This window comes from Heterocephalus glaber, unplaced genomic scaffold (genome assembly GCF_053883595.1).
Source record: "Heterocephalus glaber isolate CG9 unplaced genomic scaffold, H.glaber_assembly_v1.0 deba00001719, whole genome shotgun sequence".
Classification (NCBI taxonomy): domain Eukaryota; kingdom Metazoa; phylum Chordata; class Mammalia; order Rodentia; family Bathyergidae; genus Heterocephalus; species Heterocephalus glaber.
The window spans coordinates 7,098,384-7,121,000 of NW_028258432.1; the positions used below are offsets into that span (position 1 = coordinate 7,098,384).

Consider the following 22,617-nt stretch of genomic DNA (forward strand, 5'->3'; position numbering starts at 1 on the left):
ACAGACAAATCAGTTTAGAAACAAAAGAGTTTTCATAAGTTTTGAATTAAAGAACATTTGGAGAATGTTGACCAAATCTAATTATTTCCATTAGATTTCCTTTTTTTAAGGTGAAGAAGATCTTTATGTTACCTGGTGCCTATTCCAGGAAATTCTGATATTTTAGGTACAAAATACATTTTACCAGTTTTTATTACTCTGAGTTGGAACCGAAGTTCACAAAAGGTAAAATCAAGAGAAGTTTTAAATGATTAATTTTGAGCCTGCAACGTAATATCCAAAGGCAAGAAACCATTCCAGGGAATATTTGAAAATATATCAATAAGAACAGTAATGTTTAGGACCTTCAGTTCTTTGAAATAAAGAACTTTTATGAAAAATGATTTGAAATATGATTGTGGATATGTATTAAGGTTATCTGTTTGAATTTGTGCCTTCTTTATCTAGTGGGCATAACAAGGTCATTAAAAATAGAAATGGTACCACACTAAAGCAAATTAAACTGTTCAGTTTATATCTCCAAAACATTAGGGTGTTTATTATCTTGTGTAATCACTAGGATTTTATTCCCTAGTTTCATCATTCTCACAAACCTTTGACTTTAAATAATCATCATACCTCAGTATGCAATGATAGTTTACAATGATGTAATTAAGACAATTAAATCTTAAATTTAACAAATTAGTCTTTATGTAATTCATGAATTTTAGTGCACAACTAAGCATAGTGACTTGTTCAGCCGCATTTTTTTTTTTTTTTTTTTCTTTGTAGCATGACTTTTTCCTGAAGAGAGCAGTGCACTGATTTACATTCTGGCTCAAGCTCCTTAATCTGGATGACTATTCCAGTATGTTTTTCAATCATTGCAGCTGACAATGTAATTCTCCACATATACTCCTACATGGAACTTAAACTGCCAAATCACATCTGTTGACAATGTAATCAATATTTAATGGTTTTATACAATGTACAACTAGTCTAATTGTGGCTTCCAAAACTGGTGTTGAAAAGACCAAAGATCTCTGGATTCCTGATGCTTCGTAAGTGACTTGTTGCCCATTCTCATTGGAAATTTGTAAAATGTTCTGCCTCTACTTTTCTGAAACATCTAGGTATTGTGTCTTGGATATATCTGTTTTTAATCCATTTATAATGGGAGTTCAGTGGGCCTTTTCAGTTTTGCAAAATGTCTTTCAGTGTGAGAAGTTTCCTTCATTTGTTTTTAAAGTTTCTTTCCTTTATTTTCTGTTTTTTCTGAAGCTCCTAATTATTTGTGTATTGGATCTCTTAGGTTGCTCCTAAGATTTCTCTAATTTACTTTCACATTTTTTCTCACTTTGTTTTTCTGATCTGTTTCATGAGATATGTCTTCCCATTTATCTTTCATCCAGCCAAATCTACTTCTAAACTTAAATTCTCAGTTCTCTGCTTTGGAGGACTTTGCTGTGTAAATCTGATTGATTCTCAGCTTTCATCACTCTCATCTCTGATTCTGTTTTCCTGAATCCTCTCAATCGTTTGCCATTTTCATTCTATGAATCCTCTCAATTGTTTGCCTATTTTCTTTCTACTTATATTACTCAGATTTCCATTGGTATTAAAAAAAATGCTTTAGAAAAACAATTCAAAGAAGAAAACCTTTATTTTGAGTCATAGTCTCAGTGGTTTTTGTCCAGGGTCACTTGGCTCCATTTCTGGTCCTATTGTGAGGGAGAGATAGGACAAAGGATGAGATGAGGTAGAGCTATTTACCTCGTGATGGTTGGGAGCAGGGTAGAGATAGCTTTTGCGGGGAGCTTCTTGCTCTTCCCACTTTTGTTCCATCTGGGCTCCCAGCCTGTTGGACAGTGCTGCCCACATTCAGGGCAGATCTTCTTCCTGATGTTTTGTCTCACATGCCAGTCATATCTGGAAACACCATAGACACACCCAGAAGTGTGCTTTCCTAATTTCCCAATCCAATCAAGTTGATGATCAAGATTAATCATCGTACCAATTTATGATTTTTATCTTCTCTCCCTTTTTCATCCTTATGGTTTTTAGTAGAATTTAGGAGGTAGTGAAGCTTCATGTGTGTGTTCAGTACTCTCTTTTGGTGAAATACTATCCAGTTTTTAAGCTTAATATTTTCATTTTACTTCTCCTATTTTTTAAAGGCAAAAGTGTTCACCTTGATTTCATCTTCTTCAATTTAGTCTTCGCATATAACACACTTCCCTTCAACTTCTTTAAAATGTAACTTCTTAGTCAGCTTTCCTTTACTGTAACAAATACTGAGGTGATTAAACTTATAAAAAGAAAGGATTTATTCCAACTCACAGTTTTGAAGGTTCCAATTCATGATCAGCTGCCCTAGTTGCTTTTGGCCTGTGGGGGTCATTTTATGATAGAAGCACTTGGTGGAGCACCCCATTCACCTTATAGCTTGGAATGTGTAATAGGAACAAGAAGGGACCAGGGTCCCACAACCCCTTCCAAGGGCTCATCCCCAGTGACTGGAGCACTTCCCACAAGGCCCTACGTTTTAAAAGTTTTGATCACCTTTCAGTAGTCCTAAAGGCTAAAGACCAAGCTTTTAACACATGTGCCTTTGGGGGGTGGGCATTTAAGGTTCAAACTATAGCATGTAATATTTTCTTCTCATATTCATCTGTTTGTATGAAGTACATACACTGTACTTCTCTTTGGAGACGAATGACATAGAAGACCTCCTCCAAACTTACCTCTTCTATTCCTAAAATCTCGTTTGTGGTCAGGCCTATTCCCAGTAACCATTTCTTCATGACATGTTTCAGTGTGATGAAATCACTTGCTGCTACTCATATTCTTTGATCATGCCATTGCCATGCTTCTGTAGCTATTATGTCTGTACTATTGTACTTTCTGGGGTATCATATATAGCTATTGATTGCTCTCCTCCATGCTTTTCTCTCTTCCTGGCAAACTTCTTTAAGTATTAAGAGTTTAGGTTAAACTAAACTTTCTGGAGCTCTTTATAGTTTCACTATACAGTTGTATAATTAATATTGGAACAACATGGGGCTTGGCATGCTTACACACCATCAAACAGAAATCTGAGTATGACTTTTGACTCTCTAAAATAGCAACAAGAGATGGCTATAAAATTACTACAATATGTAACACAGGTAAGTTTATGCAGTTAGGTTTTAATATTGCATCTTTACATTCATTTACATTTCTCTGGCATGTGACCAGTCCCATGTACAATCTGTGTGTAAGTTTTTATATAATCTTGAACTTTTTATAATATAATAAGTCCCTGACTTATAAACATTCACAGATGGGAACAAATCACAAAAGTAGCTCACATGTCTGCCAAACATTGTCACAGTTGTGCTGCTTTGTGCTTGCTGTAGAGTGTGATAGTGTACAGTAGTACAGTGCTCAGTCAGAGACCAAGATGTCCAGAAGCAAGAGGAAGAGCAAACGTGATGTGGAGGGGACTGCAAGGAAGTGCAAAGCAATAATCATGGGGACAAAAGTGAAAATAATTAAGATTGGACTGAGGCAAAAAGATGGAAGACATCACTCATTCTTATGCATCAGTCAACTATTGGCACATTTCTAAAAAACAAAGACAAGAACATGGGACATGTGAAAACTGCTATGCCAACAAAGTCAGTAATATCCAAAAGGCGTGGTCAAATGGTAAGAGATGGAGAGACTTCTCACTGTGTGGATTTAGCATCAGCATCAAGTTCCCTTCAATGCTTATTCAAGAAAAAGCTAAAAGCTTGTTTGAAGACTTGAAGAAAAACCAGAGGGAACAGGGTGCTTCTTTTACTGACAGCCATGGGTGGTTTAACAGATTCAAGGCTAGAGCCAGCCTGAGGCTGCAAGTGCAGATACCATTGCTGGCCAAGAATTTCCAGCAACACTTAAGAGAAGTTAATGATGAAGTTGCTTATTTACCCCAACAGATTTGTAACATTGAGACAGAACTATATTGGAAGTAGATGCCAGAACATCTTCTTACATCAGTAAGAAGAAAATGTTGATGCCAGGCCTCTAAATAGCAAAGGACAGACTTAGTCTGTTGTTTGGTGGCAGTGCTTCAGCAATATGAAACTAAAGCCTCTCTTAGTTTTACCATTCAGAGAACCCAAGATCCCTCAAAAATATAGCCAAGGGTCCTCTATCTATTGTGTAGAAGAGTAACTCCAAAGCTTAGGTTACCCAGGCCAATTTCCAGGACTGGTTTTTCTAGCACTTTATCCCAGAGATAGAGAAATATTGTTTGGAGAAAGACACCCCATTCCACATTCTTTTGCTGCTTAACAGTACACCAGGTCACCCCCAATTCATGGATGACTTTCTTCTCAAAGTCAAAGCAGTGCATTTGCTGCTGAATACTACAGTGCTTATTATGGCCTATGTCTATGTGTCCTTCTACAGCCTCAAGTAGTCATAGGTGGGGCTTTTCAGAGGTGACTAGATCTAGAGCATGTAATCCTGAGATGAAGGGTGTGTTATCACTAAATTAGTCTATTGATTGGTTTGGCATAGTTCTGCGTGTGGATAATAAGAAGGCTCCCCTGGATAGAAAAAGTAGCCTGGATAGAATATAAGGGACAGAAAGCAGGCTGCTGTTGTCACTTGCTGCTGCCTTGTTACTTTGTTGTCTTCTGTGTGCCATGAACTGTTTCTCTTCTGTGATGCCCCTCTGCCATGCCACCCTGACTTGGAGCAGCTTACTATGAACTAAGACCTCTACAAACTGAACTACAATAAACCTTTCCTCCTTTAATTTTGGATGCCAGGTATTTTGTCTCAGCAGTGAGAAAAGTAAGACAGTGCTCATCCAACCTATCAGCAACCAAGAAGTTATTATTATTTTCAAGAAACATTATCTATGTCACATTTACCAGGCAGTGAAGGCAATTGATGAAATGCAACAGCCTTGTGAAAACTTTGGAAGGACTGTAACATCTTCAAGAGCATGGAAAATACAACTTTGCTTCACATGAGGTTTCGGGTGTCACCATGAATGGGGTTGGAAGAACCTTTGCCTGCAGTTTGTTCGTGAAGTTCATGGACTTGAGGAAATGGTTATTGAGTCCAAAGAGGTTGCCAACACCTTAGTGACCCTTAGCAAGAAGCTGGAGCTAGATCGTAAGAGGACAGCTTCATTGAACTCCTTGCTGTGCAACATGAGGAGCTTACTGTTGAGGACCTGATGGAATTAGAGGACCAGTAAAAAGATGAAGAGAGCCAAGAGGAAGATGGAACTGAAGATCCAAAGAGATTCACAACACAGGAAATGGCAAGGGGATTTTCTTTACTTGAAAAAACAGTGTTCGTTGTTGAGGCACAGGACCTGACGTAGAATGGTACACGAAGGTTACAGCTGTCATTAAGAATGCCATTCAGTGCTAGAGTCATCTGTGATAAAAAAAAGAGCTACTACTCCGACATCACTGGACTGTTTTTCAAGAGAATAGACAAAATTGAATCCATCAAAAAAACTGTGTGATTAGCCTAAAGTATGAGTGAAATTTCATCTTGCCCTCCATCTCCTATTGCTGATGATCCTTCAACTCCACTGTCTCCCACCTACCCTCTCTCCTCCAGTTAGTAACTTCTCAGTTCACTCCATGCAATCCCCTATATACCAGTTGTACTGTACTATACCACCATTTTATGGGAACTGTGAAAGTAAAAATAGTTTATTCACACTTGCTGTAATGTACTGTACCACCTTTTTTTTTTTTTTCTTCATTTTGCTACTGGGGATCGAACTCAGGATCTTCTGCTTGTGAGGCAGGCAGCAGCTCCACTGAGCTAAATCCCCAAATCGCCAGCACTTGTACCACCATTTTAAGGTAACTGTAAAAGTAAAAAGTTTATTTACAGTATTTGTGTGTATGTTGTTTTTTAAATGCTTTACATTGTACATTTGTGTTATTGTAATTGGGATTGATTTTCCTAAGGACTTGGTAAAAAATGTGTTATAAAAGCAAAAAGAAAGCAATGTAAGTTTTAATAATAACTTAAAACAATAAAATATTAAATGAACTGATTTTACAAGAGTTACTAACTCATTAAATTAAACCTGCACTGTATCCAAACCTATCACTTTGACCCTTCTATTTGGTATAATTGATACTTTCCTTTAAAAAAAACAAAAAACTTTAAAGGATCCCTCCTTATTGTTTTTGGAGTAAATACTTTCAGATTCTGGTTCCTAATTTTATCCCCAGCCTCATAATCTTTAGTTATGTATTGTGTCCATTCTTTCTCAAATACTTTATTTTCTTTCACTCCATATACTTTCACACTTACACACAGTAGTTCTCAAAAGTGTGATCTGGGATACCTAAGTGTTCCTGAGATCCTTTCAGAGGTCCTGAAAAAAATCTCATAACAATGCTATGACATTAGTTACCTTTTTTAATCTCATTAGGTGGCATGACAACACTGTTGATCTAATGGCATATGGATATGGGCTTTTGTATCATTGCCTTTTAAAAGTTTCTATCTTTAAATTCTAATAGGGTAGGTATTTAATCAACAAAATCTCTTCAGAGTCCTCAAGAAATTTCCAAGAGAATAAAGGGCCTGAGTCCAAAAAACTTGAGAACAACCATTCATTCCTCAGTTAGATACTTGCTAGAAGTCTTTGCTTGGTTCTTCCACCAGAAGAACCTTTGGGTAACTTTCTTTGGTTTAGACTTACTTATCGGATCATAGCATTTATCATATTCTATTAGGGCAGATTAGCTGTTCATGTAGGCCAATAGACACACAGCAAGTTTCCTGGAAGACAGAGCTCTCATATCCCCAATACCTAGCATAATTCTGGATATATAGTAAATGCTTAGTACATGCACATTGAGTGAATATCTCTTGAAGTTACTTGGGAATAGCCTACATAATTCATTATCAGATTATGATGATTATAATTTGTTTTTAAAATTATAACCATTTTGTGCTTTAGTGATGCATTTTTAACCCACTGATATCTGAGTTGGTATATATATGTATACATATTCTACTCTTATACATATATTAGACTAGAAGCAACCTATTACTACTACAAGTCTAGAGCTCTGTCTGAACCTGTCTTCCATAAATAAATATGGAGCCTTGGACAAATCTTTTATTCCTTTGAAGCTAACTTGCCTCTTCAAATAATGGAACTACCCCACGTTATCTATAGAATTCTCCTACATCACATTATGTGATCACGTATGAAAGGTATTGAATGTGTATTAAACCTGACTTATTTTTAATTTATGTTTGCTTGATTAAAATGTACATAAGTATAGATTTATCTGTATATTAAAATAACTTTGTTTTTACAGGAAAGATGATAAAGACTATGCTTTAAAACAAATAGAAGGAACTGGGATCTCTATGTCAGCATGTAGAGAAATAGCCGTAAGTAAAGCTCTTTTTATTATTATCAATTGATTTACAAGTGTCAACTGTATAGGTCTTTGTATTACATTTGCCACATTAATTGAAAGCTAATGAATACTTTTTATGTCAAGCATTTATGGGAAAATTGTTTTTGTTTTCATTTTTTGTACTTTTTTGAGACAAAGTCTCACTATGTAGTCCAGGCTGATCTTGAACTCATTGTGTAGTCCAGACTGGTCTCAAATTCATGGCAATACTTCTGCCTCAGCCTCATGAGTGCTGAAATCACAGACGTGCACTGCCATGCCTGACTTTTTTTCTGAGGAGAAATAAAAGGCATATATTTCTAGCAGGAATTTCTGCATAAATTCATTTATTTATGATAAAGTTAACATGAATATGTTTATAGGGATATATGTATTTTCCAATAAATGTCACTAACAGTTAAGGTTCTAGTTGTTATTTCATTTGGGTCAATAAAAGTGATTAGTCCATATAAAATTAATATTTTTTAATAAGATGGGATTAATGGCATTACTATTTTAATAAGATAGGATTAATATCATTAGTATATCAAATTAAAATATGATCATACGTTTGGTTATCATTGTATCTGTTCATTTGAGTATGAAAAAATTTATGCCTTTTTCTTTTGGAAGTATAGCTTTCCATATGGTAATTAGAACCTCATTTTTATTCCAAAGGGAAGTATTCTTCATATTAATGCATTACTTAATCATTATACATGGATTTAAATTGAGCATTACTTCCTTAAGATTTTATTTCAGTTTTGATTTTGTTTTAGCCTCATTTAATTTTTTTTTAAATTTAAAATTCTGAGTCCAAATTTTTTTTCTGACTTTAATCAGAATATTTTGGGATTATATATTATAATCTTTGCTTTTGTTCTTTTCAGCCCTTCTATCTACACATAAATGGGCTTTTATGGCCTGGAAACATTAATATAAATAACTGTGCTCATTTAACAGATTTTGTGACAATGAGCCTTCATCAACAGTCATTTATTGTGTACCATGTTGATGGGGACAGTGATTAGAATAGGAAGAGTAAAGAAACAGGACAAAATGAGGGTCCCTGGCCTCAAGTATTTACTCTATGCTGAGGAAAAGAGATTCCTAAATCTTACAATACAAACGGGACCAGGCACAAATGATAAAAGTGTGTGGGAATGGGACAAGAGTATACATCTAGAATGAAGAGTCAAAGATTTCAGGTTTGGGAGAACATATGAGAACCACCTCCACGAGGGAAGTATAGGGTGAGAGGGAGGACATTCTTAGCCAAGAGTATACCATGTAGGAAAGATATATTAAAATTACTGTAATTGATAAATTTTAATGCTCTTGAATCTGGAACAAGAGACCTATACACTGACTATCAGTTCTTCACCTTCTATTATTCTGTATATGCAAATTAGTTGTAAAGAATTAAAATCTATTAAATTACGGTCAGTGAAGTCGGAAGTTAGGATAGTGGCTGTCCTTGGAGGAAACAATGACAAGAAATGGGACAGGGAGATTTCAGAGTGTTAATAATGTTCTGTATATGAAAATTCATGCATTATATACCTACAGGTCTTTTCCCCTTGTGTGTGTGTGTGTGTGTGTGTGTGTGTGCGCGCGCGCAAAGAAAATGCTTTTAAAAAACAAAATATCAAAAAACAAAACAAAATCCCATTCAATTCTGAAACACATGTCCTTGTTACATACATGGTGTAATAAAAATATGGTAAATGTTTAAATTTTTAAAATTATCACAAAAGATACATTGCCATTAACCCCCCTCAAAATACTCCCCCCCTTGCTTCAAACACTTATCCCATTATTCTTGACTCTGAAGCAGTTCTGAAAATCCTCTTTTGTGAGTACCTTTAGTTGAGCTGTTGGAGCCGCCTCAATGTCTTGAATCACTTCAAAATGTTTACTTTTTATGGTCATTTTGACTTTGGAAAAGAGCCAGAATTTACATGGAGCCAGATCTGGTGAATAAAGTGGGTAAGGAAACACCATGTTTTTAGGAAAGAAAAGTTCCAGAAAAATGGGCAAGGATGATGGGATAGACAAGTAAATTTAAGGGGATTTTTTGAGGGGAATTGATGACAATGTGTCTTTTATACTTTGGTTACTTCTTGCAGATGTTGATAATTGTAAATATAATCAAATGCAGAAAGAAATTGGAAAGTCCACTTTTGGTATGTTTGATCATGGTTCTTGAATCTACGATGAGCAAAAATTTTTAATTTTGAGGATGTCTAACTTACAAAGTTTTCTTTTCTATTTCCTGTATCTTGGTAAAGCAGTCTTTAACCACTCACCCATTAAAGGACTGTATAAATGTAGGCATATTTTTAGGCTCTCTATTGACCTCTTTTTTTTTTAGTTATTTACCAAGTCAGATGTAAGTCCATCATCTTTGTTCTAGCAGGATTATTTGAGCTATGTTAGATCCTTTGAATTATATAAATTTTTGAATCTGCTAGTCAGCTTCTATTTCTGAAAAGTGCCTTCTGGGATTATGATTTCAATCAATCCAGGGAAAATTCATATCTTTTTTTTTTTTGAAAATTCATATCTTAATAATACTGAGACCTAAGCAAATGGAAAGACATACTTTCCATTTTATAAGATTTTTAAAAATTTCTCAACAGTGTTTTACATTTATAGTTTTAGGGTAGAGGTTTTGCGCACCTTTTGTTAAATTCACTCTTTAGTGAATTTAACAAGTTCATGTTTTCTAATAGTAAAAATAAATTTTTAAAAAATATTTTATTTTTGTTTATTCCTGTCTTTTCTCAGAAATAGAATTTTTTTATATTGTATACTGTATTGTGTATCATGTCTTGAGAGATTTCTAAATTCACTAATAAATTTGTGGTGGTTCTGTGGGCTTTTCTATATAAATAACTATGTCACCTATGAATAGGATAGATTTATTTCTTTTCAATATGTTATGCTTTTCATTTCTTTTTTTTTCTTTACAAAGCACTGGGTAAGACATTTCACATAGTGTTGAATGATGAGAGCAGGCATTTTTGACTTGTTCCTCACCTAACATTTAGTATAATGTTAACTAGGTTTTGTCATAGTTGCCGTGAATCAGATTTAGGAAGTTCTCTTCTATTCCTAGTTTTCTGAGAATTTTTTAATGTTGAATTTTGTCACATGCTTTTTTTATATGTATTTACAGTTCTTCTATTTTGTTCCATTAAATTGGAAAATTACATTGTTTAATTTTCTAATGTCTAATATTAAGTTTTGCATTCCTGAAATAATCTGCACTTGATTATATGTTGCTGGATTTGTTTTTCTTTTCTTATTCAGTTTTTATATTTTATTAGTACATGTTTACATAAGATTACATTCCTTGTGGAGAGTTGGTACATGTACATAATATATATCAGTTCTTTTTTTGTCCCCTTTCCCTCCCTTGCCCCCTCCATCTCTTGATCACTTCCCAGTTTGAAAAAGATCTATCTCCTTGCTTTCTATTATCTTTTATTTTATTCTTTATACTTTGAATTTCTCATAACAAAAATCATGCAATATTTAAACTTGTATATCTAATTTATTTCACTTTACATTGTGGTCCCAAGGTGCATCCCTTTCCCTATAAATGACTCAAGCACTCTATTGTGTATAAATACTAAATACCACAGTTTCTTTATTCATTCATCTGTTCATGGTCTTGTAGGCTACTTCCAAGATTTAGCTGTTATGAGTTACATTGCTATAAACATGAGTATGCATGTATCCCTTTAATATTGTCTTTAACTCTTTTGGGAAGATACCTAGAAGGGTAATGGATGTGTCTAATGGAATTTCTAGTTTTAGTTTATTGAGGAATCTCCATACTGATTCCCACAGTGGTTGTACTAGTTTACATTCCCTGCAGCAATGTAGGCGGGTTCCTTATTCCCCCATAGTCTCCCCACCATTTGGTGCTTGATTTCTTGATGAAAGCCATTATTTCTGGAGTAAGATGGATTCTTAGCATTGTTTAAATTTGCATTTCTTAAATGGCCAGCAGTGTTGAACCTTTTTTCATATACTTATTGGCCATTTGTACTTCTGAGGAGTGTCTTTTCATTTCAGTTGCCCATTTTTTAACTGGGTCTTTTATTTTTGGAGGGCATCTAATTTTTTTTTTTTAGTTCTTTATGTATTGTAGATATTAGTCCTCTGGCTGGGGAATAGCTGATGGACAACATTTCCCATTCTGTAGGTTGTCTCTTCAATAGGGAGTTTTGTTTGCTGTGCAGAAGCTTTTAAATTTGATATAATCCCATTTGTTGATTCTTGGTATTATTTCCTGTACAATTGGGGTTCTGTTCAGAAAGTCCATGCCTATTTCTATGACTTCAAAACTTTTACCTGTTTTATCTTCCAGCAATGTTTATTATAATAACAATGTTTATTATTACAATATTTATTATAACATTAAATGTTTATTATAAAAAGTTTATTTTAGGGCTGGGGATTTCACTCAGTGGTTCTGCTGCCTGCCTCACAAGCATGAGGTCCTGAGTTCGATCCCTGGTACCAAAAAATAAAAAAATAAAATGTTTATTTTAATATTTAGATCTGTGATCTGTTTTGAGTTTACTAAAGTACATGGTCAGACATGTGGGTCTAGATTCAGTCTTCTGCATGTGGATAGCGAATACCATTTATTAAAGAGGCCGGCTGTCTTTCCTCCCTTGTGTATTTTTGCCTCCTTAGTTAAAGATCAAGAATGTGATCTTTGAATATCCCTAGGGTTGTTTCTGCATCCTCTATACTGCTCCATTAGTCCCTGTATCTGTTTTTTTGCAAGTATCATGCTGTATTTTTTTTTTTAATCATTGTAGCTTTGATATAATTTCAGGTTCAGGATTGAGAAGCATCCTGCTGTGTTCTTGTTACCAGGTTTTTGCTTTTGCTATTCTGGGTCTCTTCTGATTCCACATGGATTCTAGGATTGTATTCTCTAGTTCTGTGAGGAATGCTGTTGGCATTTTGGTTGGGATTGTATTAAATCTCTATATTAATTGTGGAAATATGGCCAGTTTGATTATATTGTTTCTGCCTATCCAGGAATGGGATGTTTTGCCATTTTCTGATGGCTTATTTTTCATGATTTCTTACATTTTATCTGCCAGATGTTTTTCTAATGCATTGTTTAGTATTTTGTTTTTGTTTTTGTTTTTGTTTTTGTTTTGGTACTGGGGATTGAACTCAGGACATTGTGCTTGCAAGGCAGGTGGCGGAACGACTGAGCTAAATCCCTGGCCTTGTTTAGTATTTTATATATGAGTTTGAGTGGTGTTAGTCTCTAATTTTTTTTTTTGTAATGTTTTTGTCAGATTTTGATACTGGGATTATGTTGTTCTAATGGTAAAAGTTAGGCAGTATTTCTTCATACTCTATATTTTGACAGTTTGGTTGCAGTTGGTAGTTTTTCTTCCTTAAGTATTTGATAAAATCCACTAACTGATATTATTTTCTTAATAAATACAGAACTGTTTGCATTTTATATATATCTTTTTTTTCCTCTTAAATTCTTTATTGATACATTTTAGATATACAATACATTTACATTAATCATTGGGAACTTGTACATTTACATGATGTATTTTGGTTCTTATTTTTTCCCCATTCCATTGCCCTCCCTTCAACCCCTCCACCCCTCCCTATTTACAAAAGCTTTGTTTCCTTTTTTTTCTCTCTCTCATATTTTTTCCTTTTCCTTCATTCCTTTCCCCTAGCCCTCCCACTTTCTCTACTCCTTTGGACTTTTCTTCCTATTTCATGTTATCAATTATTCATTTTAATCCTTATTTACACTTTCAGTTTCTTATACCAGAGAAAATACTTGGTATTTATACATGTGTGTCCTATTTATTTCAGAGTATGTCCTCAATGTGATTCCATTTATCTACAGATGTCTCTAGTTTCTCATTCTTTATGAATGAATAGTATTCCCTTTTATAAAAAAAACCACACTTTCTTTATTCAGTCTCCAGTTGATGGGCACTTGGGCTGTTTCCAAGCTTTTGCTATTACAAACTGTGTCGCTATAAACATGGGTGCGCATATGTCGCTGTGGTATGATTCTTTTAATTCTTTTGGGAAGATACCGAGCAGGGGAATAGCTGGGTCAAATGGGACCTCTAGTTCAAGTTTTTTGAGGTATCTCCATATTGATTTCCACTGGTTGCACCAGTCTGCACTCCCACCAACAATGGAGATGGGTTCCTTTCTCACCACAATCCCACCAACATTTGATATTGGTTGATTTCTTGATAGCAGTCATTCTTTCTGGGGTGAGGTGGAATCTCAGTGTTGTTTTCATCTGCATCTCTCAAATGACCAGTGATGTTGAGCATTTTTTCATATGTTTATTTGCTGCTTTTACTTCTTTGTCTGAGAAATGTGTGTTCATTTCAGATGCCCATTTTTTAATTGGATCTTTAAATTTGTGGGGTCTCATTTTTAAGTTCTTTATATATTCTAGATAGTAATTCTTTGTGTATCAGGAACAGCTGATAAACATTTTTTCCCACATTGTAGGTTGTCTCTTAGCTCTGTTGGTGGTTTCTCTTGCAGTGCAGGTGCTTTTTAATAAGATGAGATCCCAGTTGTTGATTCTTTGTGATAGTTCCTGTGCTACTGAGGTTTTGTTCATAAAGTCTTTTCCTATGCCATTGTCTTCAAAAGTTCTACGTAACTTATCTTCCAGCAAGTTTAGTGTTTCTGGTTTAATATTTAGATCTTTAATCCACTTTGCTCTTAGCTTAGTGCATGGTGATAGATATGGGTCTAGTTTTAATCTTTGGCAGGTTGAACTCCAGTTTTTCCAACATCATTTATTAAAGAGGCTGTCTTTCTTCCAGTAAGGATGGTTGGCTCCTTTGTCAAAGATGAGGTGGCTGAGTGTGTCTGCAGTTGTTTCTGCATCTTCTAATCTATTCCACTGATCATCAGGTCTGTTTCTTTGCCAGTACCATGGTTTTTTTTTTTAATCACAGTGCCTTTGTAGTACAGTTTCAAGTTGGGGATTGTGATACCCCTTGTCATATCTCTGTTGCCTAGGATGGCTTTTGCTATTTTAGGTCTCTTCCTGTTCCAAATGAAGTTTTGGAATTTTTTTTTCTGTACTTCTGTGAAATACATGGTTGGAATTTCAATAGGGATTGCGTTGAATCTATATCGCAATTTTGCAAGTATGGCCATTTTCACTATATTGGTTCTTCCTACCCAGGAACAAGAGATGTCTTTCCATTTTCTTACATCCTCTTTGATCTCTTTTTTCAGAGTGCTGTAGTTCTCAATATAGAGGTCTTTTGCTTCCTTTTTTAGATTGATTCATAGATATTTCTTTTTTGTGGGTGCTATTGTGAAAAGAATTGTTTCTCTAATTTCTGTCTCAGTGAGTCTGTTATTTGTATATAAGAAGGTTATTGATTTTTGATTTTTGAGTGTTGACCTTGTATCCAGCCACTATACTGAATCTGTCAATTAAGTCTAGAAGTTTTTTGGTGGAGTTTTTTGGGTCTTCAATATAAAGTATCATATCATCAGCAAATAATGACAGTTTAACTTCTTCCTTTCCTATCTTTATTCCTTTTATTTCTTTCTCTTGTCTAATTGCTGTGGCTAATGTTTCCAGAACTGTATTGAACAGGAGTGGTGATAGTGGGCATCCTTGTCTTGTTCCTGAATTTAGCCTGAAAGTTTTCAGTTTTTGACCATTTAGTATGATGTTGGTTGTTGGTTTTGCATAGATAGGCTTAATCAGGTTGAGATAAAGATCTTCTATTCCAATTTTGGTTAGGTTTTTTATCATGAATGTGTGTTGGATTTTGTGGAATGCTTTTTCTGTATCTTATTGAGATGATCATATGGTTTTTGTCCTTGGCTCTGTTAATATAGTGTATTGCATTTATTGTTTTACATATGTTGAACCATCCTTGCATCCCTGGGATAAATCTGACTTGGTCAGGGTGTATGATCTTCTTGATGACCCTCTGTATTCTGTTTGCCAGTGTCTTATTGAGGATTTTTGCATCTGTGTTCATTAGGGAGATTGGCCTATAGTTCTCTTTTTTGGTTGGGTCTCTCCCTGGTTTTGGCATCAAAGTAACCCTTGCTTTCAGGAATTAATTTGAGAGTATTGCTTCCCTTTCAATTTCATTGAAGAGTTTATAGCGTAGTGGCTATAGTTCTCCTCTAAATGTCCTGTAGAATTCAGCAGTGAATTCATCAGGACCTATGCTTTTCTTTGTTGGTAAATACATCTTCTTAGTTCAACTTTGGTAATTCATATGCATCTATGAAGCTGTCCATTTTTTCTGTTTTATTAGCGTACAGGTTCTCAAAGTAGGTATTGATGATCCTCTAGATTTCTGCTGGATCTGTTGTGACTTCTCCTTTTTTGTTCCTAATTGCATGGATTTGAGCCTTTTCTTTGCTTTTTTTGATAAGGCTGGCTAAGGGTTTATCAACTTTATTTATTCTTTCAAAAAACCAACTCTTCGATTTATTGATTTTTTTGTATGGTTCTCTTAGTCTCCATTGCACTGATTTCTGCTCTGATGTTTATAATTTCCTCCCTTGTAGGAACTTTGGGTTTGTCTTACTCTTTTTCTAGGAGCTTGAGGTTCAGCATTAGGTTGCTTATTTGAGCTCTGTCTGTTTTCCTATTATGGGGATTCACTGCTATGAATTTCCCTCGTAAAACTGCTTCGTTGTGTCCCATAGGTTCCTATATGTTGTATTGGCATTATCACTTAATTGCAGAAACTGTCTAATTTCTTCTTTAATTTCCTTTTTGACCCATTTGTTTTTCAGGAGAGTGTTATTCAATTTCCATGTGTTTGTGAGGTTCTTGCAGTTTCTTATGCTGTTGCTCTCCAATTTTACTGCATTGTGGTCTGATAATATACAGAGGATAACTTTAATTCCTTTCCATTTCCTTAAACATGTCCTGTGAGGTAGCATGTGGTCTATTTTGGAGACTGACCTGTGTGCAGCCGAAAGGAATATGTATTCTGATTTTGTTGGGTGGAACATTCTGTAGACATCTATTAAATCCAGTTGTTCAAAAGTTTGGTTCAGTTCTATTATTTCATTGTGGGTTTTCTGTCTAGATGATCTATATCTTTTTGACAGTGGATTATTGAGGTCTCCCACTACATTTTTTTTTGTATTAAATTCTTTTATTGGTACATTGTAGGTATACAACACAATTACATTTCTCATTGGGAATTGTATCTTTACATAATGCATCTTGGTTCTTATTTTTTCCCCATTCCTAGCCCTCCCTTCACACCCTCCACCCTTCCCTATTTACAAAGACTTTATTTCCATTTTTTCCATTTCTCATCATTTTTTCCTTTCCCTTCTTTCCTTTCCCCTGCCCCTCCCACTACCCCTACCCCTTTGGACCTTTTCTTCCTATTTTACATTATTGATTATTCATTCTAATCATTGGTACATTTTAGGTATACAATATAATGACATTCATCATTGGAAATTTGCACCTTTACATAGTCTCTCTTGGTTCTTATTTTTCACCCTTGCCCAGCCCTCCCTTCAACCCCTCCAGTCCTCCCTATTTACAAAGATTTTGTTCCTATTTTTCCATTTTCTCATATTAATCCCATTCCCTTCTATCCTTTCCCCTAGCCCTCCCACTTCCTTCCCCTTTGCCCCTTTTCTTCCTATTTCACATGACCTATTATACATTTAGTCCTTATTTACACTTTCAGGTTCTCACACCAGAGAAACTATTCGGTATTTACACATGTGTGTCCTATTTATTTCACTTAAGAGTATTCCCTCAATGTGCATCCACTTAGCTATAAATGTCTCTAATTTCTCATTTGTTATGGCTAAGTAGTACTCCATTTTATAAAAAAACCAGATTTTCTTTATCCAGTCTCCAGTTGATGGGCATTTGGGCTGTTTCCAAGTTTTAGCTATTACAAACTGCACTGCAATGAACATGGGTGCACATATATCACTGTGATATGATTCTTTTAATTCTTTGGGGAAGATCCCCAACTCCCACTACATTTGTATTAGTGTTTATTTAGTTTTTCATGTACATTAATATTTGCTTTGTATAGTTGGGAGCATTAGTATTTGGTGCATATATATTTATGATTGTCATCTCTTCTTCTTGGATTGTTCCCTTTACAAGGATGTAGTAACCTTCTCTGTCCCTCTTAATTACTTTTGGTTTGAAATCTACCTTTTCTGCAAATAAAATAGCTACCTTTGCTTTTTTCTGGGTTCCTGTCACATGGAGAGTTGTTTTCCTTCCTTTTTATTTTCAGTCTGTGAATTCCTTTTCGCATTAAATGTGTTTCTTATTTAAAGCATATTGTTGGATTTTGCTTCTTAATCCGTTCTGCCAGCCTGTTTCTTTTATTTGGTGAGTTGAGACCATTTACATTGATGGTTGTAATTGATATGCATTGACTCATCCTTGTCATGATATTTTACTGTTCTTGGCTCTTTCATTTTTAATTTTTCCCCCTTTCCCTTTAATTTCTTGCCTTGCCTGATGGCTTTGCTCTGTTGGTCCTCATGGAGTTGTGACCCTCATTGTCTTTTTCCAGGATATTGTTTAGAATTGTGTGGTATTCATGAAGTTTCTCAGATGTTCTTTGTCATGGAAGTATCTAATTTTACCATAGATTTTGAACGATAATTTTGCAGGATACATCAGTCTAGGTTGGAGGTTATTTTTTTTTTTAGGGATTGAAATACTTCACTCCAGGCTTTCCTTGACTTGAGGGTTTGTGTTGAAAAGTCTGCTGTGATTTTGATGGCCTTTCCTTTATGTGTGATTTGTTTCTTTTCTCTAAGTGCTTGTAGGATTTTGTTCTTCTATTGGATTTCTGGGATCTTGGCTATTATATGTCTAGGTGTAGATTTTTTTTTTTTTATCATGGCTAGTTGGAGTTCTATATGCTTCACTTATCTGTATGTCAAATTCTTTTCCTCTGTTTGAGGAGTTTTCTGTAATTAAGTCTGAACAGATTTTTTTTATGTCATTTGTATTTTCTCCTGCTCTTTCGTGGACTCCTATCAGTCTTGTTATTCTTCTTTGCATCATCTAGCATTGCTGGATCCATTTCTCATGGTCCCTTACTATTTTTAAGAAATCTCTCTTTTCATGGTCACTAACTGCAATCTTGCCTTCTATTTCTGGTATTCTGTCTTCACAGTCACTCAATCTCCTGTGAATACTTTCAGTGGAGTTTTTAATTTCCTGAATATCTGTTTGAATCTTTTTCATGGATTCCATTTCTTTCCTATGTTGGGAATTCATGGCTTCCATCATGGTCCTTGTGCTCATCTATTTTTTTTTTATCTGTTTCTGTTCTAGAGTCTCTAATCATGTCTTTCATTCTGTTCAACATCTCTGTGGTTATCTAGGAAATTATTTCTGTTTTGAATTTTTCTAGAGCCCCCTTCATCTATTTCCTTATTTCCTCTGCTATCATATCAGGGTGTCTAGGTGGTTGCCTATCAGAATTTTCCACCTTATTTCCCCCAGAATTTGCCTTTGGTGCCCTGGAAGTCTGGCTTTGCACCTTGTTTAAGTGTCTTCTTATTTCTAATTTTGTCATTCGTGCTGTTTCTTTGTTTAATTCCTGGTTGATACTTCAATATTGCCTGTTGTGAGTGTCTTTATTACTTATATTTGGAGCCCTTATGGAGTGATTGCTTCTCAGAGATATCTTCCAGGTATAGCTTGTCTTTTTAGGCTTCTAATGACTCTTAGCAATCTTGTTTTCAGTATGCCAGGGAGGACAACTGATTGGACCAATCATGACACCTTAGCCCAGTTGCTACAATCAGCATCAATAATAGCATCAACAATAACATCAAACACAGCTTAGAAAATGACAATTTGTCATACCAATTTATCTGTCACCTTTAACCTTGTGAACTAGATCAAAGTTGAGGACCAGCCCAAAATATGTTTGTAGTAAATAAGCTCTTCAATGTAGCAAATTTACCCTTCAGGATAAGGATTTAGGAGGGGTTGGGGAAGGAGGGATAGAGAGATAGAAGGAGAGGAAAAGGTTAGAAGTGAGGCTGGAGGACACAGGGAGATCACACAAACTTTGGGTGACTGTTGAAGACAAGAGGGAAAGACAGAGTAATGGAACATAGATAAGAGCAGAATAAACTAACAACCATAGGGTACCTAGAAACTGTATTCACCTTCCAATAAGAATAGTGACAGTTGAGAGATGGGAAGAGAGAAAAACAATCCAAAATAGGACAGGAAGAGGAACAAAGAGGGAGAGAAATGCAGAACAAGAACGATAGAGAAAAAGAAAAAAAAATTTATATATATATATATATATATATATATATATATATACATACACACTTTTTAAAAAAAGGCCTACCTCACAGTATGTCTCTGTTGTCCTGGTAGACAGTGTGGGCAGCAGTGTGCAGATCTAAGTCCATTAGTCTCTGTAAGCCAGCTGTAGTACACTGAGATTCAGGCTAATTTCTGGCTGCAAGGCCGAAGTTGAGGTCCCTAACCTCTTGGAGAATTGAATTCTGCAAGGTTCTACTGCAGGATCCAGCTGTCCTATCTCTGAGGTGAGCCCAGGTTTCTATCAGAGGTGTTGATACCAAGGACTGGACTTACTATCCATGGAGTTCCAGTGTACCATTATTGCAGAGATTTTCTTCACTTTCCCAGTAGGCTTCAGTTTTCATTGAGGATCCTCAGAGAAGCCCTCTCTCTATTGTTCACTTCTGCTCTATCTTCTGGCCCCTTCTGGCCTTCATGGTCCCTCCCTGTCTCTACAGTGCGGATTCATCAGCTACCACAAGGCCCTGAAGGTAAGCTCCAGGGCCAGGTTGCTTTTTCTTTTTTTGTACCAGAGATTGAACTCAGAACCTTGCATTTACGAGGCAGGCAGGGCAGCAGAAACACTGAGCTAAATTCACAGGCCTATCTTATGTTTAATAAGTTAAATTTTGTACATTGCATTGAATTTAATGGTTATATTGGCATAAAGATGTTCATAATATTCTCTTGCTGCTTTATCATATAGTAGGTTCTATAGTGATATCCTTCTCTCATTGCCGATCCTGCTAATTTTTGTTTCATTGATTTTTGTTCTTTACTATTTATTTTCTTCTATTTACCTTGGTTTATATTTCTAGCCTTTATAAGGGAGATCCTTAGGTCATTTTTTAAAAAACTATTCTTTTTATAATGCAAGGTTTTAAAACTATAAATTTCCCTCTAAACTTTTAGCTGCATCTCACAAATTTTGTTTTGTAATTTTTTTATCATCATTCAGAGCTATGCATTTTCAATTTTGTTATTTTTTTCATTTATCTATGAATTATTTAGAAATGTATCATTTAATATTTAAATATGTGTTTCTTTCCAGGTAAGTTGTTAGTGATTACTAATTTATTTTCATTGTGATTAGAGAAAAGGAACTATTTTATAGATACTGAAATACTTTCTTTCTAATTAATTTTATTAGTACATTTTAGGTATACAATATAATGACATTCATCATTAGAAATTTGGACCTTTACGTAATCTCTCTTGGTTCTTATTTTTTCCCCCTTCCCTTGCCCTCCCTTCAACCCCTCCATCCCTGTCTATTTACAAAGACTTTGTTGCCATTTTTTCATTTTCTCATATTAATTCCATTCCCTTCTTTCCTTTCCCCTACCCCTCCCACTTAGGGTTAGGGTTAGGGTTAGGGTTAGGGTTAGGGTTGATTTCATGATAGCAGCCATTCTTTCTGGGGTGAGGTGGAATCTCAGCCTTGTTTTCATTTGCATCTCTCAAATGATCAGTGATGTTGAACATTTTTTCATATGTTTATTTGCGCCTTCTACTTCTTTATCTGATAAATGTCTATTCATTTCAGATGCCCATTTTTGGATTGGGTGTTTAAATTTGGGAGGTCTGATTTTTTAAAGTTCTTTATAGATCTGGATAATAGACCTTGCCTGAGGAACAGCAGGAAAAATTTTTTTTCCACATTTTGTGTTGTCTCTTCCACTGTTGGTAGTTTCTCTTGCTGTACAGAAGCTTTTTAATAAGTAGAGATCCCACTTGTTGATTTTTTTGTGCTAGTTCACAGGCAACTGAGGTTTTGTTTATAAAATGTCTTCAAGAGTTCTACCTAACCATTGTTCCAGCTGGTTCAGCGTTTCTGTTTTAATATTTAGATCTTTAATTCATTTTGATATTAGTTGAGTGCATGATGAAAGATATAAGTTTAGTTTTAATCTTTGGCAAGTTGAAACCCAGTTTTTCCAGCACCATTTGTAAAAGTGGCTACTTCTCTTCCAGTGAGGGTGTTTGGCTCCTTTGTCAAAGATGAGGTGGCTGAGTGTGTCTGCTGTTGTTTCTGCATCTCTGATCTGTTCCACTGGTCCTCAGGTCTGTTTCTTTGCCAGTACCATGCTGATTTTATCCCAGTAGCTTTGTAGTATAGTTTCAAGTTGGGGGTTTTGATACCCACTGGCATGTCCCTGTTGCCTAGAATTTCTTTTGGTGTCCTAGGTCTCTTCTTCTTCCAAATGAGTTTTTGGATTGCTTACTCAAGGTTTGTGAAGTATGCTACTGGGATTTCAATTGGGATTGCACTGAATCTATATAGCAGTTTTGGAAGTATGGCCACTTTCACTGTGTTGATCCTTCCTACCTAGGAGCAGGGGATGTCTGTTCATTTTCTGATATCGTCTTCAATCTCTCTTTTCAGAGTGCTATAGTTTTCAGAGAAGAGGTCTTTGATTTCTTTTGTTAGGTTGATTCCTAGGTATTTCAGTTTTTTGGATGCTATTGTGAAAGTAATTGTTTGCCCTATTTCTCTCTCAGTGAGTCTGTCATTCGTGTAGAGGAAAGCTATTGATTTTTGTGTGTTGACCTTCTATCCAGCTACTCTACGGAATTTGGTTATTAAGTCTAGAAGACTTTTGGTGGAGTTCTTGGGGTCTTCTATATAGAGTATCATGTCATCTGCAAACAATGACAATTTGACTTCTTCATTTCCCATCTTTATTCCTTTTGTTACTTTCTCTTGTCTAATTGCCATGGCTAATGTTTCCAGAACTTCTTGGCCCTAAAGAAATGTATATATTTTTTTCCCAATCTTTTTTTTTTGCTGCTGGGGATCGAACTCAGGTCCTTGTGCTTGTGAGGCAGGTGGCGGAACCACTG

At 35.4% G+C, this 22,617-nt stretch overlaps 1 protein-coding gene across 5 annotated transcripts in view; it reads left to right on the forward strand.

Moving 5' to 3' along the window:
- Cdk8 (cyclin dependent kinase 8) overlaps positions 1-22,617 on the forward strand; it is a 200,291-nt gene that overhangs the window by 86,033 nt on the left and 91,641 nt on the right. For 4 of the 5 annotated variants that reach the window (XM_004854819.4, XM_004854820.4, XM_004854821.4 and 1 more), the window contains exon 2: positions 7,326-7,401. In XM_004854819.4, coding sequence (XP_004854876.1) covers positions 7,326-7,401 — 76 coding nt within the window. Of the gene's footprint in view, positions 1-771; positions 1,041-7,325; positions 7,402-22,617 lie in introns of those variants that run through there. The other variant, XM_087199419.1, reaches the window with a different exon arrangement.